This window comes from Papio anubis, chromosome 4, assembly GCF_008728515.1.
Source record: "Papio anubis isolate 15944 chromosome 4, Panubis1.0, whole genome shotgun sequence".
NCBI classification, from domain to species: Eukaryota; Metazoa; Chordata; class Mammalia; order Primates; family Cercopithecidae; genus Papio; species Papio anubis.
This window is the reverse complement of record NC_044979.1, coordinates 35,381,589-35,402,736: the sequence shown is the minus strand read 5'-3', so window position 1 is coordinate 35,402,736 and position 21,148 is coordinate 35,381,589. Positions and strand designations below refer to the sequence as shown.

Below are 21,148 nucleotides of genomic sequence, written 5' to 3'. Positions count from 1 at the left end.
GCTTAACTAGCACCGTATTATTTAACTGGAAGATGTTTAAGATGTGGTTTGTGAGTTGGGAAATTAAGTCTTTCAAAACGTGGAAGGTTAAGATTCTGCCCAGATGATGAACTTGGAGTACAGTGACAGCCAGGTGGAAATCAAAGCTGCACATGGAAAAGTGGAGTTCTTAAGAGATTTGTCTGCCAGGGAACCATGCAAATCTTCTCTTCAGAAACAGAAAAATGATTCAACCTAAACAAACTGCAAGTTGGTTATATGACATAACAGCTTATAATATTACACCAATATCTGAATGCTCTTCAAAGCTGACCACTTACCTTCAAATGCTAGTAAGATGAAAATGCAATCAACTTTCGAATTTAAGGTCGCTTATTTTTTCTTTTATCTTTTAGCCATAACTCTTGTTTGTTCATAGGGGTGTCAGGGAGGTACAAGGACGAAGAAAGATTAATATTTATAAAGCCTCTTTTTACTTGTTCACTATACTGATTCAATATAAGGTGGGTGGAGAAAATAGTTAAAGTCATTTACTAAAACGAGGTTTCTGAATTTTCTGTATATTCTATAATATATGCTCTCCTGAATCTGATATCCTTTCCTATTGTCAAGATCTGGGCACATACATTGTCTTCTTTTACAAAAAGAGTAGTTATTCTCCTTAAAAATAATATACCTAAGACTACAAAATTTTAAGCCATATCTATAAACTTTCAAAGTCACACTTGGGGAAAAAACTATCTCTTTTGAGTCGGCGGGCCTAGAAAATCATTCGGAAGCACACCTTTCTATATAGAGCAATTTGTGAAATAATCTGACACCCTTTTAAAACAGATGTACAAGAACAATGCCACACACTGTAAGTTTCAGACTCAGATAAGGTGAACATTTTCAATGCATACAACAAAAAAGGAGAAAATGTATTAGGAATCTGCTTACACAAGAAATGGTTCTTGTAAAAAAAGAAAATTAAGAACTTTTAACTTCTTAAGGCATTATCAAGACAATAAATCTTCATATAAAAAATGCTGGGATCAGATAAAGCTTCTGGATGGTGAAAATGCCTTAAATTGAAAAGCTGCTTAGTGACATAATGGTCAGAACTTCTGCCCAACTGTGAAGTGCATTACACATCATCCTCTGGAACAACGAGCAGAGGGTCAGGAAAAAGAGATACATTTCTATAGCACCCTAAAAGGCATGGAGCCCCATTTCATTATAAGAGTGAGATGATGTCATTTTGTTTTTGTTTTTGTTTGTTTGTTTGTTTTGAGACAGAATCTTGCTCTGTTGCCCAGGCTGGAGTGCAATGGTGCAGTCTTGGCTCACTGCAACCTCTGCCTCCCAAGTAAAAGCAATTCTCCTGCCTCAGCTTCCGGAGTAGCTGGGATTACAGGTGCCTGCCACCACACCTGGCTAATTTTTGTATTTTTAGTAGAGATGGGGTTTCACCACGCTGGCCAGGCTGAACTTGAACGCCCCACCTCAGGCAATCCGCCCACCTCGGCCTCCCAAAGTGCTGGGATTACAGGCATGAGCCACCGCACCCGGCCAACATGATGTCTTAAACACATATGTGTTATACAGTTTTTAAGTCAAAAAAAATTGAAAATTTGTCTCATCTGAGTCACTGATTTTTTTTTTTTTTTTTTTTTTGTATTTAGCAAAACAATTTGCACCATAAATGAAAACACAGATGTGGCTATGCCCTAGAATGAATTATGCAATATAAGTCAATATAATATTCTGATTTTCAAAGAAAGATGAGAAGGGAAGAAACACCTAAGGCTTTAATGCAAAATGCCACTATGCAAATGATTATGACAACGGAAATTTTCTTTAGCTTGCATTCATGTTCTTAGCAAGAGGTGAAATAAAACCAAAATAGTCAATTAATTTTATCAGTCAAATGAGTGATTTCATATTCTATAGATGAAATGTCTTAATTGATTGTTTCACTTTGCAACAGTTGGTTTAAAAAGAAAAATATTCACCTTGGAATTTTTCTTCACACATTTGTATTTTGTCAGTAATGTCTTTGTCTTTGGTTTGTAACATCCTCCCTGATGATAAAGGACGCTCTTGAACTAGTTCTGAATATGTAATCAGCCAAATAAACGAGATAGGAGGAAAATCTACTCTGAAGTCTATCAATCTTATCTGTTGAGGTTCAAAGCTTCTCTCAGCTTTGACTTCTATGATGCATAAAAGGTGAGAAAGTTGTGTGCACGTATTCCAACCACCCTGTAATTAGACCTGCAGTGAAAGTTGTTTTTTTTCCCTCCTACAACTCAAGTACACTTTGTATCACTTTCATTTTTGCAGAGGAAAAAAGATGTCCTAAGTCTGACTGTGATACAAAGAATTTCCTGGGCGTGAATTACTTATTTGGTTATTTACTATGCACAAAAATGGTTTGTTCATCAGGTAAACTGGAAGCAGTAAATGCAGTACTTACCATGCAGGATTTACACCGACTATCATCACCATTTTCAGAGCAATTCTCTTGTGCAAATTCCATTTTTCTATGGATGTTGCTAAACAGATAACTCCAATTAGCAGTAGGTGAAAATCCTTGAAATAGGCAGATGCCACCTGAAATAACAATTAAACCCATGATTATTTACTTTGGTGGGGAAAAATAACATTGCACAAGAAAGACATTATTATGCTGCTGTTAACTTTGACCTTCAACCACATAATCTTTCTATTTTGTTGAGAAAAATGTAGACGTGTTTGAATACAAATTTAGACATATTCTATATTCTTACTCAGAAATGGTGTTAAGGAAAAGTACACAGAAAAAAGAGTACTCAGGGTTTTTAAATAGCTGAGTAACATCAGGTAAGTGCCTTCTATGAGTCACATCAGGCAAGTGCTTTTCTATTGGGGTTAATTTGTTTATGTATCTATAGTGGAATGGCAATGACTGTGATTTGGGAAAGTTTTCAATCAAACTCCAACTTGCTACTGTCTTCATCATGACCCATTATGCTGTAACTGCAGTCACGCCTTTATATATTGAATTATTTTACTTTCGAAATTACTTTTTATAAGGCCAGGCATGGTGGCTGACACCTGTAATCCCAGCACTTTGGGAGGCCGAAGCAGGTGGATCACTTGACATCAGGAGTTTGAGGCCAGCCCGGGCAACATGGTGAAACCCCATCTCTACTAAAAATACAAAATATTAGCCAGACATGATGGTGCATGCCTGCAATCCCAGCTACTTTGGAGACTGAGACAGAAGAATTGCTTGAACCCAGGAGGCAGAGGTGCAGCGAGCCGATATCGTGCCATTGCACTCTAGCCTGGGTGATGGAGTGAGACTTCATCTCAAAAAAAAAAATTATTCAACAAATACCCTCAAATGAAACTCAACATTTTAAGCCATTTTCAGTCAACACCATTCAGAGATTAGTCAAGAACCTAGAACTTTAAGCAACCATTTGCAGCAGTACTTCTTAAAGAATACTCTGAAATACGTTAGGTACATAATCTTTTTTTTAAAGCATTGTGTAATTGACTAAATTGAGAAAACAGAATTTTGAAATACCAGAATTTTCTCTCCTATAGGCCTTTGCAAAAACCTTTAAACAACAGTGTATAATGTCATTTTTAAACAGGGGGATAGCATATCCTGCATATTTTTCAGATTTATTTAATTATTAAAAACATTTTTACTTAATTTTTAGGTGGAGCACTTCATGGGACTGGTATTCAAGAGAACTTTAAGAAACACTTGGCTAAACTGAATCACAAGGCTGTGCTGAAAAGAGGATTATAAGAGTAAATACCCCTCTAAAAAAATCAAACAATAGCTAATAGAAGGAATGGAAGGGTTGGAATAAAACCATTCTAATGTTACAAAATAACAAAAAGGAAAATCAATTCTTATGATAATTTTGCTGTATTAAATTATATCTGCATTTTTAACATAACTTGCTAAGCTTGGCTTAGTTTCAATAAAAAGCAAAAATTGATAATTGTCCTTGAAATTAAAAGTATGCAAGTGGACAACTTTTATATTGTATTAAATGTTCATTTATGATGTTTTTCAAGGTTTACATCTATCTCTTTACATTTTGTAGTAATTGGATAATAGAAAATAATTATATCAATTTCCTTACTATTTCATTTATTACTCACTGAAAAATTATCTGTATGCACCAAAAATATTATAGGAACAGAGAATACATTAATAAGTGCTTCATATATTTTTCCCTCCTTGCACCTCTTCAATTCTCGAATATCAGGCCTTTCTAAATAGGTCCTATTATTTTTCTGTATCATAGAGCCCTGTTTGGTTTTTTCATAGTATATATATTACATAAATACTGTTTGTTTATGTGCTTATTGTTTTCTGTATTATACCATAAAGTCCCATGAGGACCAGGAATCTGTTTTGCTAGCCAAACCAGGACTCTGTTTTGCTAACCATCACGTATTTTGCACCTAGCATAATGCTGGTACACAGTAGGAGAGCTTGGTAAATAGCACTGAAAGAATCAGGGAGGGAGGGACAATGAATAAGCTATGGTCTGTGAGCTCTAAAATCCCAAATTTCTATACTCTGTCCTCTATCTCCTAGGCTCCTAACTCTTTCAACTCTTACTCTAGGTATAAGTATTTCAGTATATTAATTTACCAGTGCCTCCAGAGTCAGGAATTTTGTTTTTCTTTGTTTGTTTTGTTTTGTTTTTTCTCGCTGGTTCTATACCTGCCTCTGATTTTTTTTTTCTGACTTGAAAATCCAGTTATCTCGGTCCTCCAAAATGCTGGTATTCCACAGGGTTCTGTCTATAGTCTTTATAGTCTTCTTGCTTTATCCATCCAATGACTGAATTTGAAGGATTCAACTTTATAGGACTAAAATAATGCCTGGCACATACATGGGGGCACTCAATGAATATTTGTTAAATGAATATTGACTACACCAAGGTCTTTATTTCCACACAGATAAGTCTTCTGAGTTTCAGACTGATATGTCCAACTGTTCGTGTCCATTTGAATTTCCCACAAACACCTACAATTCAACATACGTCTTCTCACTCCCCATCCTTCAAACACATTCTCCCTTTGTGGTTAATGTAAATGTTGCCCAAGACAGGGACCTAAAGGTCAGCCATGATTCCTTTTTCCCTTCCAATGTAAGTCTTATTATTCCTAGGTCCTTCATATCTTTAAAATTTGTCCCTTTTTCTCTGTTTATACGTGACAACCTTGATTAAGCTCCTCGCTATTTCTCACTTGGCTGCTGTATGATTGATCTCTTTTGATCCACTCCATACCATTGTCATAGCCCCTTTTCTAAAGTGTAAATCTGGTCACATAATTGTCCTTCTTATACTTCTTCAGTATAGTTTTTAAGACCTTCACATAGTTTTAAAGACCAAATCCAATATTTTCAACATATCATAAAAGACCCTTCATTATCTGGTCCCATTTCACCTCTCCAATTTAGTTTTTTGCCACTCCACCCTACTTCTTCCTATGTATTTAGTTCCCCAAACACAGAAGTGCTTTAACACTTGCTTGTAATTTAACCTGGAATGACCCTCTCCCCTTGTCTTGGATACTTCTAATCTTCCTTCATGGAAGATGTCAATTCTTCTAAGATATCTTCCCTAGGAACCTAAACTGGATTAGATAATATCTCCCTTTTTATAGTACTTCTTAATTTATATATTGATAATTTTTCCATTTATTTATCCCCTTTATTACACTAGATGTATTTTGAAGGCCAGATGTATCTTATTAATAATTGTTTTTGTGGACTTAGCACATGCCTGGCACAAATTGACACTCAATAGATGTTAAATTTAATAAGTCCCTACACTCAAGGAGCTTACAAGCTATTAGATGAGAAAAAACAAGTTAACAAAAAGTGCAATAAAGTATTATAGATGCTTGAATGAAACCTCTCCAAAATATAATTCAGATTTTAAAAGTAAGTGGGGTGATAATTTTTTTCCTAGAGGGATTTGGAAAATCTTCTTACAGGACCTGATCCTCGAGTTTATTATTGGAAAATGAATAAATATTTAAGTTTTCATTTTCCCTTATCTCTTTTGCAGTTTGGCTCATGGAAATAAGCCCTATTGACTGCTGTGGTCTAAATGTTGGTGTCTACCACCCAAATTCATATGTTGGCACCTAAGTTCGCTCCAACCTCATGAATGGAATTGGTGCTTTTATAAAAGAGGCCTGAGAGAGCTCCCTTGCCCCTTCCATCATGTGAGGATGCAGCAGCAAGATGCAGCAGAGAGCAAGCAGAGAGCAGCAGAGAGGATGCAGCAGAGAGCAAGCAGAGAGCAGCAGAGAGGATGCAGCAGAGAGCAAGCCCTTACCATACACCCAATCTGCCAGTGCCATGATATTGGACTTCCCAGCCTCCAGAACTGTGAGCAATAAATATCTGTTGTTCATTTACCCAGCTTAATGTATTTTGTTATAGCAATCTGAACGGGCTAAGATACCCTATTCACCAATACTCTGAGAATGAAATGAAAGAATAAATGCAGAATGACTTAAAAATACAAATAAACACATAGAAGCAAGCCATTATTAGTAAATGATTAGACACAGAAAGAAGTCCAGGACTATGAGACATTCTTGTTGTTACTGATTTGGGTTATATGAGGAGTAAGCATATTGTAGATGGCCAAGCAGTAAATATTCTAGACTTTGTTGGCCATATGGTCTTCACTGTAATTATTCAACTCTGTCATGGCACAAAATAGCCAAAGGCAGTATGTCAATGAATGACTATGGATTTGTTCTAATAAAAAGTTTATTTTAAAAATTAGGCAGCAGGCTGATTTGGCCTTCAGGCCCACAGTTTGCCAGTTTTCTCAATAGACCATGCAAACAAACTATAGCCTGCAGTCCAAATAAAATTAGTTAAACTTCAGAAAAAAATTTCACATTCTCTGTTTTCATTGTAGTACCTATTCTATGGTTTTCATCAGAGTCAGAATATTTGAGAAGAAACATTAGCTACAGGCAGATGTGTTTGTTATGGCCTACTTGTCCAGGAGGTAATAGAAGAAGGTGCTGTTGGTTTGTAAATTACACTGATAAATATAACTATTCTCAAGGCAAAATTGATATGTCAAATAAAATTTCTAATAATATTTGATATCTATTTGCAAGATAAACATAGTTATATTTCTGTTTCAGAATAGGATTTCATCAAAAAACACGGACTTTTGCAATCAGAGTACCTGAGTTCTCTCTTAGTTATGTAATTTACCGGTTCAGCAACCTTTCTACAAATCAATAAATAGTTCTAAAAGTTAAATATTACCTCACACCAACTTTGTGAATTAAATGATATAATATTTTTTAAAAGGTGCTTTGTTAATTATTAGGTTGTTTTGCTAAATCCAATAGTCAATAACTAGTTTTCACATTAACTGACTTATCAGCAGATTTGACACACATAGTCATTGCCTCATCTTCAAAACACTTGCTTCACTTGGATTACAGGCTCACACACTCTCCTGGTTCTCCTCCTACCTCAATAACCTTTTCTTCTTAGTTTCTTTGGCTAGTGCTTTCTCTTCTCATTTACCTCTTAGTCTTGTAGCTATGCAGAGGTCAGTTCTTTTTCCTCTTTGCTTTTCTATCTTCATTCACTCCCCGAGTGATCTTATCAAGTCTTAGGGCTTTAAATACCATCTATATTTTGATGAATCTCAGATTTATATCTGCAGATTAGCTCTCTCCCATGAACTCTGGACTCTTTTGTATTCAACTGCCTACTCAACATCTTCACTTGAGTATTTCAAACTTATCTGTCCAGCACTGAACTCTAGGTATCAGCGCCTCTCCTAGAGTAAGACTGCACTTCCCATCATCTTCCCATTTCAGTTGATAGCAATTCCATTTTCCCAATTGTCAGATAAGCTGTGAGGCATCTTTGACACTTTTCTTCCAACCATATGCCATATCTAATCAATCTGGAAAGTTTGCTGATTTTATCTTCACATTTTATCAACAATACATTCGATATCTCTATTACTGCCCTTGGTCTGAATTACCATGGTCTCTCACCTACTGCAATAACCTACTGTCTCTTTCTTTCTGTCTCGTTTCTCAACACAGCAGCCCAAATTATCCTTTTTAAAATCAAAGTTAAATTGATCATGTAACTTTTGTGCTCAAAACTCTTCAGAGGATCCCATTTTACTCAATGTTAAAATCTTGCAATGGCCTAGTTTGACCCTGCCTGGTCCATTGCCTCATTACATTACTTACCTGACCTAATCTATCATTCTCCTCTTTAGTTACTCTCTTCCAATTACACTGCAGATGTACCTGCAATAAGGTCTTTGCACTGGATGTTACCTCTTCTGCAATAGTCATTCTCCAAATATTCAAATGGCTAACTCCTTCATTTTCTGTCTTTGTTCAGGTATCACTATCTCGAGGTCTAACGTGACCACCTTATTTAAAATTACCACTCTCTCTGATCCCCATTATCCTGTTGCATTTTTTCCATAGCACAAAATTACCTTTCTAGCTCACTATACTGTATAATATTTCTATTTATCAGATATATTATTCATTGCCTCCTTTCCTCTAGAAAGATAGGCAATATTTTGCCTGTTTTTATTCATTGGTATGTTCCCAAATCCCTGGAAGGGTACTACCAGGTGAATATCTATTGAATCACTGAAAAATACATGACATTATATATATATATATATATATCTGTACATGTGTATTTTCACATTCATATATGTAAAATTTATATATAAATATTTTTGATGACAATAATATTAATGCTTGTTTTGAAATATCAAATTGAACATACTCTACAAACTTTAGCATTTCAGGTTCAGTTCAACAAATATGAGAAAAGTTTAACATTTGTTGATATTCTTCAAATATAGTAATGGGCTCAGCAAGATACCAGTATTTAGGATTGGCTTTAAAAATAGGTAAAGTGATAACTATGATGGCCAAAGAGAGAGGTGTTTAGGGCTCTAAACTTAGATGAGGGCATTAATGACATGGTATCCTACTCAGTGACAGATCTGAGATTCAAAGATGCTGCAGTGGCCTGGAATTATAGTTTAAAACTCTCAAAACAAACTTTAACTGTGAATATTAAACCTCATAAGAATGCTTGATACTTAGTTTGTATCATTGTTTAACATACATTATTTAATTTGATCTTGACAACAATGGGTTATGTAGCATTATCATATTCTACTTACAGATGATTAAAAAAAAGAGTTATTAAAGGACATGATCAGGGTCCTCCAAGTAATCGGCAACAAATGTCAAATTCTAAGCTCAGGCCTTATGACTAAATCTCTAGCTGATTCATAATAGACTGTAGCTTTGGTCAGCTAACTTATTAGGAAAAGGTAAGTTACTCTGTTGGGAAAAAGGATCGCAATTCTGAAGAACAGTTTTCTCCACTAAAAGTTCTGAGGACTATGATTTGCTGCAAGTTCCAGTTAAACTTACAAGGTGAAGGGAATCACATAAAGTTTAAAACAAACTTAGGCTGAAATGCCATAGGTAAGACGATAGGCTAATTTACCTTTGCAACACTCCAAATATTTCTAGAATCATCTATTCACTTTTGTGAATATATAAATAATACCATTGGCTAACATATATGGAGTACTTACTATGTAATGAAATTTACATTTATTAACTCATTTAATTATTAAGTCTCATTGACAAACTAGAGTTAGTTTCAGGAAGAAAAAAGAAGATGGTGGTGTTGATGGAGTTGGAAATGGCAGATTTGAGGATGGGAGTTGAGGTCTGGAAACCACTAAGACTCAAGGTGGGAAGAAATAAGGAGGAAATGATATTAGTTTTCAAATTCAAGCAACACTGTCATGCAAAAAAGTGAGGTTTGTTTATGAAATTCTACATGTTAGAAATAAGTTTAATGAGTCTGTTACTGAGTTTCAGATGTGGGCTCAATAAAGCTGAGTTATTTATGAGTTAAAATTATTCAAAAACAATGTGTCTCTCCTTAAGGGATATTAGAGGCCCATAATCCAGAAAGCCTTTAAACACTTTCTGAATGATCTCATCTGTAAGAGATATTGGATGGGATCCCTGTTCTGGGGGAGAAGTGACCAAGAAGAATTCCCTTTCAAATCTAAGATTCTATGACTGTTAAATTAGTCTGGGGATAAAGGACTGCTGGGCTGGTGTCTGCAGTCAGAGTGATGCAAAACTGCCATTGGCACCTACAATTTTGCTGCCTTTAGTCAGGCCCTTACACACCAGAAAGAGGCAGACATATATATCCTCGGCAGCTCCTACAAAGCTAGCCCTTTCCAGGTACTCTTTCCTCCTGCTTCCCTCTAATGTTTGTATGTCTCTTCCTGTAACAGCTTGTTACAGAAATGCCCCATGAGTCCAGTAAATCTCACTTCTACTTCAGCCTCTTTTTAACAGTCAATTTAGTCAGTTTTATTGTTAATAAACCATAAGAGACAAATGTATAACTCTTAAACATACCTATCTCTGGACACAGAACCATCCAAGCCCGTAGGACAGGGGTTAAAAATTTGACACCCTATTTTTAACAACTCATCAACCCCTTCTTTTTTTAATTCCCGATATTGAAAGCCATAGAGCATGTTGAGGCATTTAAGATGCTTAATAGATTATAGCTCTGAGATTCCTTGGGGCAGCAGAATGTCAGCCTGGAGGCAAGAGGAACTGAAGTGCAGCCCTGGCCACTCTTCCAAATCAATGGTCATTAGATAGAAAAGACTCAAAGTTATGTGGGAGGGGAAAACCCAGGTAGAAAAGAGGAGCGGAGAGGATAAAAAGTGCAAAAAGATCGACTGGGGCTCCAAAATCAGGAAGAAGGACATGAAAATAAAGAAGGGAACCATTCCTTTCACAGGAAGAAATGTAATCAAGGGTTAGTTAAAAAGAAAATGAAAGACGGGTGAGCCGCAAGAGAGCAATGTTAGACCCAGGCAGAAGATGGAAGTCCAAAGGTGATAAACTGCACTGACTGGCATCTCTAACTTAACATCTCTCTTGGGACTGTTTCAGCTGTGGTTTAGATAGTTGTTTTCTGGGTGGCTGGAGACTGTTTTCAATGCATTTGGGAAACCAAATCCACTTTCTTCAGATGGGTACTCTTAGATTGTATAGAACCAATAAACACCTCTTAGCATGAATAAACTCCTGGAGCTATACATGAAAATTAGTTTGGCTTTATCTTTGTAAATGGCGGGTTTCTGGAAATGAAAACAGGGAAACTTTTTCTTCATTAAAAACAAAATTGTTTTTCTAACACCGTGAGGCTGAATTCTGCTGAATATAAAAAGCTTATGGAGGATGTCAACAAATTTTCCTGTTTCTGAGAGGGAGGCACCAGGCATAGATGTCAGTGAGAGAAGAGGGGACATACATTTCTCCTACTGACATGTATGAATCAAGAAGTTGCAGCTTGTGTTTGTTCTTTGAAGGTGGGCACACATGCAGAATGCCAGAGAGGAGAAATAGTTGGAAGTTTGGGGGACTTACATGGAAACTTACCAACGGGATGGTTTCTCCCTTTAAAAATAACTTTTCTCAATGGAAATCTCAGTACAAAACAGGGAATCAACTTATGACTTTGGCAAGAGGACTTACCTTCTTAGAAGGCATGATCCCCAACATGGGGAACATTAAACTAGGTAGCAAAGCTGTTACCGACAGAGGCAATGCTTCTGTAAGCCAAAATATGGCGACCACGAAGAGTATGTAGGCACATTCTGTTTCCTGGTAAGAACAAATGCAAAGCAAAAGGTGATATCATGAGACTGGAGAAGTCAACATTCAAACACAAACATGTTTGCTTAATAGAGCCATGTCACAGAGAAAGTAAGAAGATCCGAAGACCTCTGCATCTTTGAGTTGCCCCCAAATATTCATTTCTTAGAAGTTCTAAGAAGCAAAATTTAATAAACATAAAAAACTAAAGACAGAAAAAAATCCCCATTCATTACATTTATTTCACATTTCCCTCAAAATAGACAACATCATCTAGTCCATCTTCTTGCTCAGATTAGTGTATATAGATGTTTGTACTCACCTTCATTTGGCCTGTAAAATGCACTCCCCCATACTTCTGGAGTACAGAAATAGCCAAGTTACAGCCTTTCTCCTGGGGGCAGGAACCTACCTTCTAACTGCATTCCTTAGTGTCTGGTTGAGTGGGACCCAAGCACTCCTGCCTTCCTCTCCTTCTAACTAAAAGGAGAAAACCAACCTAGGAGTAACCTTTGCAGTACTGCGTCTCAGAGAAAAGACATGACAAGTTGTGTGGCATGGATGAGCCTGAATGCTACTCTTAATAGGATCTGTTGCTTTGCTTAGTATAAAACTATATTTTCCTGTTTTAGGGCATTGTTAAGAGATGGTCAAACTTTTATCATTATATTTAACTTATATAGATAACTTTGGTATGAAATCACCTGGAATGTTCTAAGTATTTAGTAAAGGTTAGCAGCTATCAAATGGTGCTATTTTGCTCTCACACTGCTTACTCTCTGCAAATTCTGAGTTGCATTTGAAAAATTTACAAGAACTGCTGTTTAGGTTGAATTAAGCTATTTATTTAGGCTTTTATTTATGTGTAGCACTGCTGCTTTCTGATTCACCTGGCTCAGGGTGAGTCCTTGGGGCTTGGGGTTTACTTGACCAGCATCCCTACACTTCCAGTGCATTTCTAACATACCCTTAATAAGCCAGGATTAGGCAATACCTTTATTGTGTTATCTATTTAAAGGAGAAAGAATAAAAGTGTTTTGATGTTGACAGTTTCATACAGAGTCTGCTTCTACCATCTTGATAAACAATAAAACAACGAAACAAAGCTGAGCCTTGACTGGATCTTCCTAAACAGCTCTAGAAAGAATTGTGAATACTAGCTTAATTAAAAATGCCAGTATGGAAGAAAGGTTGTGCATTTTCTCTTAATGAGAATGCATGGATAGCCTGAAAGTTCATTCTTATGACTTTATGTTTTCCATCATACTTGTAAGAACCTAGGTTGCAGAGATAAAATGGAGCACTTTTTATTTTGCTCTCTAGTTACAACTAGCCACTATCTTGATCGTATTTATTCCCCAATCATTATATCTCTCAAATCTGCCCCCTACCCACTTCCTCCACTGTAGGCAAAACTATTCCAATATCAGGTCACTTTCCAAGAATCCATTTTGCATTTGGCACTCCCTTGCATAAAGCCAGAGTAGAGGTCTAGCCACCCTGACAACTATCTGGAGCACCAATCTATAAGGGTCTGCTAAAACATCAAAAAGTAAATAGAATACAAGGTGCTAGCTGGTTCTGTTCACCATATACACCCCCTGCCATAAGTGTTGAACATCCATGTCAACATGGGTCTTTGGGTGGAGAGTCACGGTCCACTCAGATGGTACAACTTTGGTGACAGAATAAAAAGCAAAATTTCAAGAATCACATTATTACCTGGCCCAGACTCCTTCCATATTTTAAGTAGCTCAGTCCTGACTTAAATCAACAAAAAGTCAGTGACTTTTAGTTGTTTATTGAAAACAATTGAAGAATCCTCATTTTGCATTCAAATCAACTTTCACTCTGACTATAATGTCTTATCACAATACCTCCCGACATCAGTTTTCTATATCCAAAGAATCTTCTTTACACACTTTCTTGATATTTGAGTTCTGATCCTTGTTCCTCATAATGCATCCCTTTCTCTGAACTCTAATTCATAGTGTTCAGTCAGTTGGTATACCAGCAAGCCCCCAGATCCTTTACGTGCTAGTTTCTGCCTGCCTGTGCTCACATTCTAGATCCTTTGACCGTGTTTGATCATTTGGATGAAGCAGTCGCAAGCTGATGGACAAGTCTAGCAAGGCAATTCTTTGTATTTGATTCACAATGTTATAAGTTTTTGTGCTTAATTTGAGTCAGGATTTACAAATCAGCAGGTTTAGTGTTAAAAGTAAAGTCTGAATTCCTTCTATTAACAAACTGAGATATTTGGTAACATTGGGATCATATTCTTCCATGGCAACAGTTCTCCAGGGTCACCTTTAGAGATTGACTTGTATTTTTTCAGTTCTATACAGTACTACTATATTAATTCACTTATTCTCTTACATCCTCAGCTTTTGTCAGCATTTTAGTAAAATATCTGGTAGGAAAAAGGTTGCCTATTTGCTCTGCCTTTCAAATATTGCTTTGTCATTCAAGAATCAACACTTAGATCGCGCATTTGGACTTCTCCCCTCTGCCGCTCTGTGAGGTTGATGAACCAGCAGTGTCAGCATAATCTGGGCACTTGTGAGGAATGTAGGACATCAAGGCCTTCCCCAGACACACTGAATCAATCAGCATTTTCGAGCTCATAAGGTTATTCTTATCTAGGCTAAAGTTTGAGAAGTACTGGGCTATACCCTTTTCCAGACCTTCCCTTTCATCTTTAAATCTGGTTCCAGAAACTTGCTTCCAAGTAGTTTCCTTTTGCCTAAGCTGAATTCCTGAATGTATAACCCATTTGGAAAACTTGTCCACCTTTTGATTTGCAGTTCAAATTTATGTCTCATCATGGAGTTTACCCTGCACACATATGTACATTTTGTATTTTTTCATAGGAGTCCCAGTGGATTATAATTGCAGCTAGCTAAAGCACCATATCTGCATTGTCTTTGATAGCTGCCTTCCCATAATTCGTGGAAATTGTCCCCTTTTTTCACATCTGAAGAAAACCAAAGGTCTGGAAAAGGAGGAAGACAGAGTTACTCCCTTCTGAGTGCTCTTTTTTTAAAACCTTATTTTTTTATTGACGTGTAAAATTGTATGTACTGTATTTATCATGTACAACGTGATGCTTTGAAGTATCTATGCATAGTGGAATGACGAAGTCTAGCTAATTAATATGTGCATTCACTCACATCATTATTATCTTTGTGCTGAGAACACTTTATATCCACTCTTTTTAGCATTTTTCAAGAATACAAAATGTTATTAACTACAGTCACCATGTTGTATAATAAATCTCTCAAGCTTATTCCTGCTATCTTTTGACCAGTATCTCCTCAGCCCCGACACCTGATCTTCCCAGACCCTGGAAACCACAAGTTCACTCTCCACTTCTATGAGATCAACTTTTTTAGATTCCACATGAGTGAGATCACGTGCTATATGTCTTTCTGTTCCTGGCTTATTTCACTTAACATATGCTTCAGGTTCATCCATGTTATAACAAATGACAGGATTTTTTTCATTTTATGGTTGAATAGTATTCCATCCTCTGTGTGTGTGTGTGTTTGTGTTTGTTTTTTTTTGTGTGTGTGTGTGTATATATACATATCATATTTTCTTTATCCATTCATCTGTTGATAAACACTTAGGTTGATTCCATATCTTGGCTATTGTGACTGGTGCAGCAATAAACATGGGAGTGCAGATAGCTCCTCGATAAACATTTGGATATGTATCCAGTAATGACATTGCTGGATCATACAGTAGTTCTATTTTTAATTTTTTGAAGGAATGCCATATTGTTTTTCATAATGGCTGTACTAAGTTACATTTCTGCAAACAGTGTTCACATCCTGGCCAACACTTGTTATAATAGCCATTCTAACAAGGGTGAGATAATATCTCACTGTGGTTTTTGTTTGTATTTCTCAGAAGAGTGAGGTTGAGCAATTTTTCATGTACCTGTTGGCCATTTGTATGTCTTCTTTTGAAAAGTCCATTCAAATTTTTTTGCTCATTTTTCAATTGGGTTATTTGCTTTCTTGCTATTGAGTTGTTTGAATTCCTTATATATTTTTGATATTAATCTGTTATCAGAATAATAGTTTGCAAATATTTTATCCTAATCTCTAGGTTGTCTTTTCACTCTTGATTTTGTCTGTAGTGAAGAAGTTTTATTAGTATAATGTAATCCCATTTGTCTATTTTTGCTTTTGTTGCCTGTGCTTTTGAGGTCATATCCAAAAAATCATTGTCTAGGCCAATGTCATGGAGCCATTCCCCTGTTTTGTATTCCAGTAGTTTCATAGCTTTTGGTCTTATATTTAGTTATTTAATTCATTTTGAGTTGATTTTTGCATATAGTGAGAAATATGGATCTGATTTCATTCTTCCGCATGTGGATATTTAGTTTTACTAACACCATTTATTGAAGAGACTCTCATTTTCCCATTGTGTGTTCTTGGCACCTTTGCTGAAAATCAGTTGGCTGTAAATGTACAGATTTATTTCTGGTTTCTCTGTGGTTTAATTGGTCCACATGTCTGTTTTTATGCCACTGTCATGCTGCTTTGGTTCCTATAGCTTTGCAGTATATTTTGAAATCAGGTAGTGTGATGCCCCTCAGCTTTGTTCTTTTTGTTCAAGATTGCTTTAACTATTTGGGGTCTTTTGCTTCAATACAAATTTTAGGATTGTAATGGGCAGGATAGCCATCTGCTCCAATTTTCTCAGGACAGTGTTGTTGTAAAGTTTCCTTTCTCATTAGTATTTCCTTTTATTTTCAAAATTGTCCCTCTTTGGCTGATAAATTAAACAAGCATCCTATTGGGTTCATCCCAGGAATGCTTCCTTCCTACAATTCCTTTTCTCTATTGTGTGATTTTTTTCTTGGTCATGCTTGGTGTTGTGAAAGAATGCAGGAAAGCATTCTTTCCCTTCAAAGTCCTTAGGCATTAAATAGCAGAAGGTCAATTCAAACACAATACCAAGTATTTTCTTTAAAAACTATCCTATTAAAGTATATAGGGTTATTTGTTCACTTTAAAATCAAAGATCTGTGAATAGTCTTGCTAAGAAGAAGAAAAGTACAAGAGATAGAAAAGAAAACAACCATTTTCTTCTTTTCTGTTACATCTATTCACACACGCACACAAAGAATATGAGGGTGAGTAATTTCTTCTTCTGATGAAGAAGAAAACTACTCAGAAGTTGTGGAACTGTGTTGCAACTAAAAAGAGATCCTAGATATTTGATTTTAGGACCGGCTTTGAGGCAGAAAATAAAGTAGCTTCATTTCATCACTAGAAATTCATAGAGTGACCCATTATTTCAAGCTATATTATCTTTGTCTCTTGTAAATTTCTTCCAAATTTTGTCTCTTTCCTCTTTTTCTTTACCTTCTTAACAGACCTCCTACTCCTAAGAAACAAAACCACCACAAATTGTTTACCACCATCACACACAATCACTACCACTACTACCTCCTCAAGATAACAACAGTCAAACAGCAATAAAAGAAGACAAGTTGTCAATTAAGAGTATGAGTTAATCCTTCCTCCCCCACAACCTACCCCCCCAACTCTGCTGGAAGTTGCTGACACATCTGATATCTTTATTAAAACTTACTCTGAAACCATAACAAGTAAATGTTTTAATCACATTTTGTTCTGAAGTATTTTAGTATTATGAGTTCTTAAACTGAATAATAGCAACAAAAATAATGTGTACTTTTATCTTGTTTATTTATCATGAAGGACGTGACTGTAATGATTTATAGTTATGACTACCACTGACCTTACAATTTTTTTTTTTTTAAAAATCATGATTCCTTCTCAAAATAAAGAGAAAAGAGAGAAAAAAAAGTCCAGAGGACTTCCTCAAAAATACTACTTTTCTGCTTCTCTGTACTTCTTATCACTTCCAACAGTTAACATCAAGAAGTTCAGCAAACAAGCCACACCTAGCCAGACAGAGGCAGTTGTGTAGAAACCAGGTGGAATTCCATTAGATCATATGAAATGTCATGTTGCTTAACCCTGGATACCTGCTCTGTGTGTATACACTGCACCTCTTTGGCTCATTCATAGCAGCTCCTTCTTTCCTAGTATAAGATTTCCTCACACTACTAGAGACATGAAGTTATAGTATGGACAGTTCCTGGTCCCTTGCATTAAAAAATATATGTATTAGAAGTTTTTTGGCATGTATTCTTTAAAAGCATTTTCAAAATTATAAAATATTTAGAACATAGTAAAAATATGCAACAAACATATTTGTATAGCTTATCATATTTAACAAATGTTGACACTTTGCCACATTTGCTTAAATTATTTTTAAACAAATAAAGCATTCCATATTCAGTTAAAGACTGATGTTAAAGTTGAAGACCACTCCCTCGTTTCCTTCTCCTCCACCATTCCCAAAGTTAACCACTGTCTAGAGTGTGGTTTGTATCCTTTCCATTTATGTTTTTGTGATTATACTACATGCAGACATTAATACATTAATAACACGTGGTTTTAAAATTAAGGTTTACCCTATATGTCACTTTGCAACTTGCTTTTTTCACTCAATATTTTATGTACTTCAAATACATTCATGTTGATACATGTAGATCTATTGTTACTTCATTTTAAACAGATATAGTATTCCTTTTTATGAACATTTTACCATTTATTTTTCTGTTTTTCTATTGATGTTTGTTTGGATTTTTCCCCAATTTTTTACTGTTATAAGGCTATGGACATCTTTGTACCTATCTCCACATGCATGTCTATGGAAAATAGATTGTCTTAGCTAGTGGAGAAAACTAGCATCAGAACTTCAAATGGGAAGGACTCCATTTGAACTTTACTAGATATTGCCCATTTGCTATCTAACATGGTTAGGCTTTGTGTCCCCACATGAATCTCATCTTGAATTGTAATCTCCATAATACCCACGTGTCAAGGGAGAAACCAGGTGGAGGTAATTGAATCATGGGCATAGTTTCCCCCATGCTGTCCTCATAATAGTGAGTGAGTTCTCATGAGATCTGATGGTTTTATAAGGGGCCCTTCCCCTTTAATTTGGCACTTCTCCTTCCTGTTGCCTTGTGAAGAAGATGCCTCACTTCCCCTTCCACCATTATTGTAAGTTTCCTGAGGCCTCCTAGCCATGCTGAGTTAATTAAACCTCATTTCTTTATAAATTACCCAGTTCTTTATAGCAGTATAAAAATGAACTAAGAAGCTATCTGAGATGGTCATACTAGTTTCTATTAACACCAACAATGTTCAGAAGTTCCATTTCACCATCCTTGGTATATTGGATTAATTTATTCATTTGACAATCTGATGGTATGAAAAGTTCTTCTTATTTAATTTGCATGTTCTTGAATACCAGTGAAGTATTTTCACAGTTATTGAACATAATTGTTTCTCTTCTGCAAATTCTATATTTATAGTTCTTTTTCACTTTTCTGTTGGGTTATTTATTTCTTTTATCTCATGAATTTGTGGCGTTATTTTTAGATTCTTAATATTATTTCTCTATAAACTATGTATTTGTAAACACTTTTTCTTAGTCTCTGGCTTGTCTATGAAATTTGCTTTATTGTATTTTTAATTGACAGGAGGATTTTAATTTTAATACAGTGATTTTTAAACTCTTTTCTGTTGTTTCATGTTTTTACCATATTTTATAAGAAAATCTTTCTGTATTATATATTTCCATATTTTTTCTAAGATTAAATTCTTTTCAAGTGTAGAGCTTTAATTTTTTGTATAGGAATCTAACACATTTTTTTTCCTCAAAATGAATAGCCAAAGTGCCATGCTTTTTAAATTGAATGAGCTCATCTTTTGCCTAGTAATTCATGTTGCTACATATTTTCTATGCTGAAGTTCTCAAATGCAGACACACAAGCTTCTGGTCTCTTTATTTTGTCCTCTCCCTCTCCCACTGCTGCCTTCTAAAAATCAGTTCTTGCAGAATTATGCTCTTTTAACATTTCTAACTTTTCAATAAGGTTTACAATCTTTATAACAACTCGTTCATCTTATATGTTTTTCAAATTGCCTTAAAAGTGTTAGATTTTCATTCTTTCTTTTGAATTTTAAAATTACTATCTCAGGTTGTAAAAATTTTGTTCAAATTTTCATTCAAATTACACAGAATCTATGGAGTAAGACACAGCTTTAAGTATTTTTATCTATGAACTTCTCTATTCTTTCAGGTGTCTATTAAACTTTTTCTATAATATTTTGTAGATTTCTCCAGAAAAGTCTGTTATATATTTATTAGATGTTTTCATTATTGTTGAAATGAAAATTATCTAATTATTATCCTTTTGGAGACTTTTTTTCTTCTCTATTTGGAAGCTTTAAAAAAAATCACATTATTTTTAATCTGAAATCTCATTCATGATGTGCCTAAATATGGACTAATATCTAATTAAGTTGTTTGTACTTACAAATGTATTTGAGAGCTCATCTTTTTAAAAAAATTCTGGAGAATTCAGTAATTTTTACTTTGAATATGACTTATTTTCTAGTGTTTCATTTTCAGTAATGTCTTTTATACATATGTTGGGGCTCTGAAATCATTCTCCAAATGATTCTCTCACTTTAAAATATCCTTTTATATTCTATCTGATATTTTTGGCAAATTCCTAGTATTCTTTCTCAGTTCACTGAATATATCTTCAAGGATACTCAGTTTAAAGTTTATTTCATCTTGTAGTATACTATAAGAGACATACCTTGGTTATAAGATTAATGATAGCCATAAGGCTTATTCAGGCATCTTGCTGATAACTACATGTCACTTAGCAGTATGTCACATAGTAGGGTTGACACTAAGTGTCACTTAGCAATGTGATGCAACCTGGCTTGGGGATTTCCAACCTTGGCCTGGGAATTTCCAGGAGACAAGGCTACCTCGGATGCAACTTTCATAAACAAAAAAGGCTTACTCTTTCAAGAATTGTTTAAACTCCCTTTATGAAAGAAATGCCTGGTGACTCACCTGGGCTGAATACAAGCTAAGTAAAGGGGAAGTGTCCTTTAAATTCTGAGACTGGTCACTGGACGGAGGCCCTCCTGGTCAGTCAGTCATCTGACTGCATCTGGCCCATGCCACTGGCCTGCTCTTCATCTTCTTCTTGGGAAAGTCAGAATAAGTTGTTGAGCATTAGAATAAGCTGTCTAAGACTCATATTTGACATTAACCAAACGAAAAAGGAGAAGCTGTTGAGAATGAGCTGTTGAGCATTAGAGTGTGTAAGACTCATCTTTGACATGAATCAAATGAAAAAGGAGAAGTTGCCCCTCGGGAAGCTGGTTAACTAGGACCACCCAGGTGCCTCAAACATGACACATCTATTGAGGGTTTTGTTTGTTTTTTAAATCTCAGTGTCAAAATTCCAGGA

At 35.5% G+C, this 21,148-nt stretch overlaps 1 protein-coding gene across 1 annotated transcript in view; it reads right to left on the bottom strand.

Annotated features, from left to right (window-relative positions):
- The window catches only part of SLC13A1 (solute carrier family 13 member 1), a 90,728-nt gene that overhangs the window by 60,504 nt on the left and 9,076 nt on the right, over window positions 1-21,148 (bottom strand). Inside the window, exons 2-3 of the mRNA XM_003896523.4 lie at window positions 11,635-11,763; window positions 2,459-2,595 (exon numbers count right to left, since the gene is read on the bottom strand). Of these exons, the coding sequence (XP_003896572.2) occupies window positions 2,459-2,595; window positions 11,635-11,763 (266 nt within the window). The remainder of the gene's footprint in view (window positions 1-2,458; window positions 2,596-11,634; window positions 11,764-21,148) is intronic.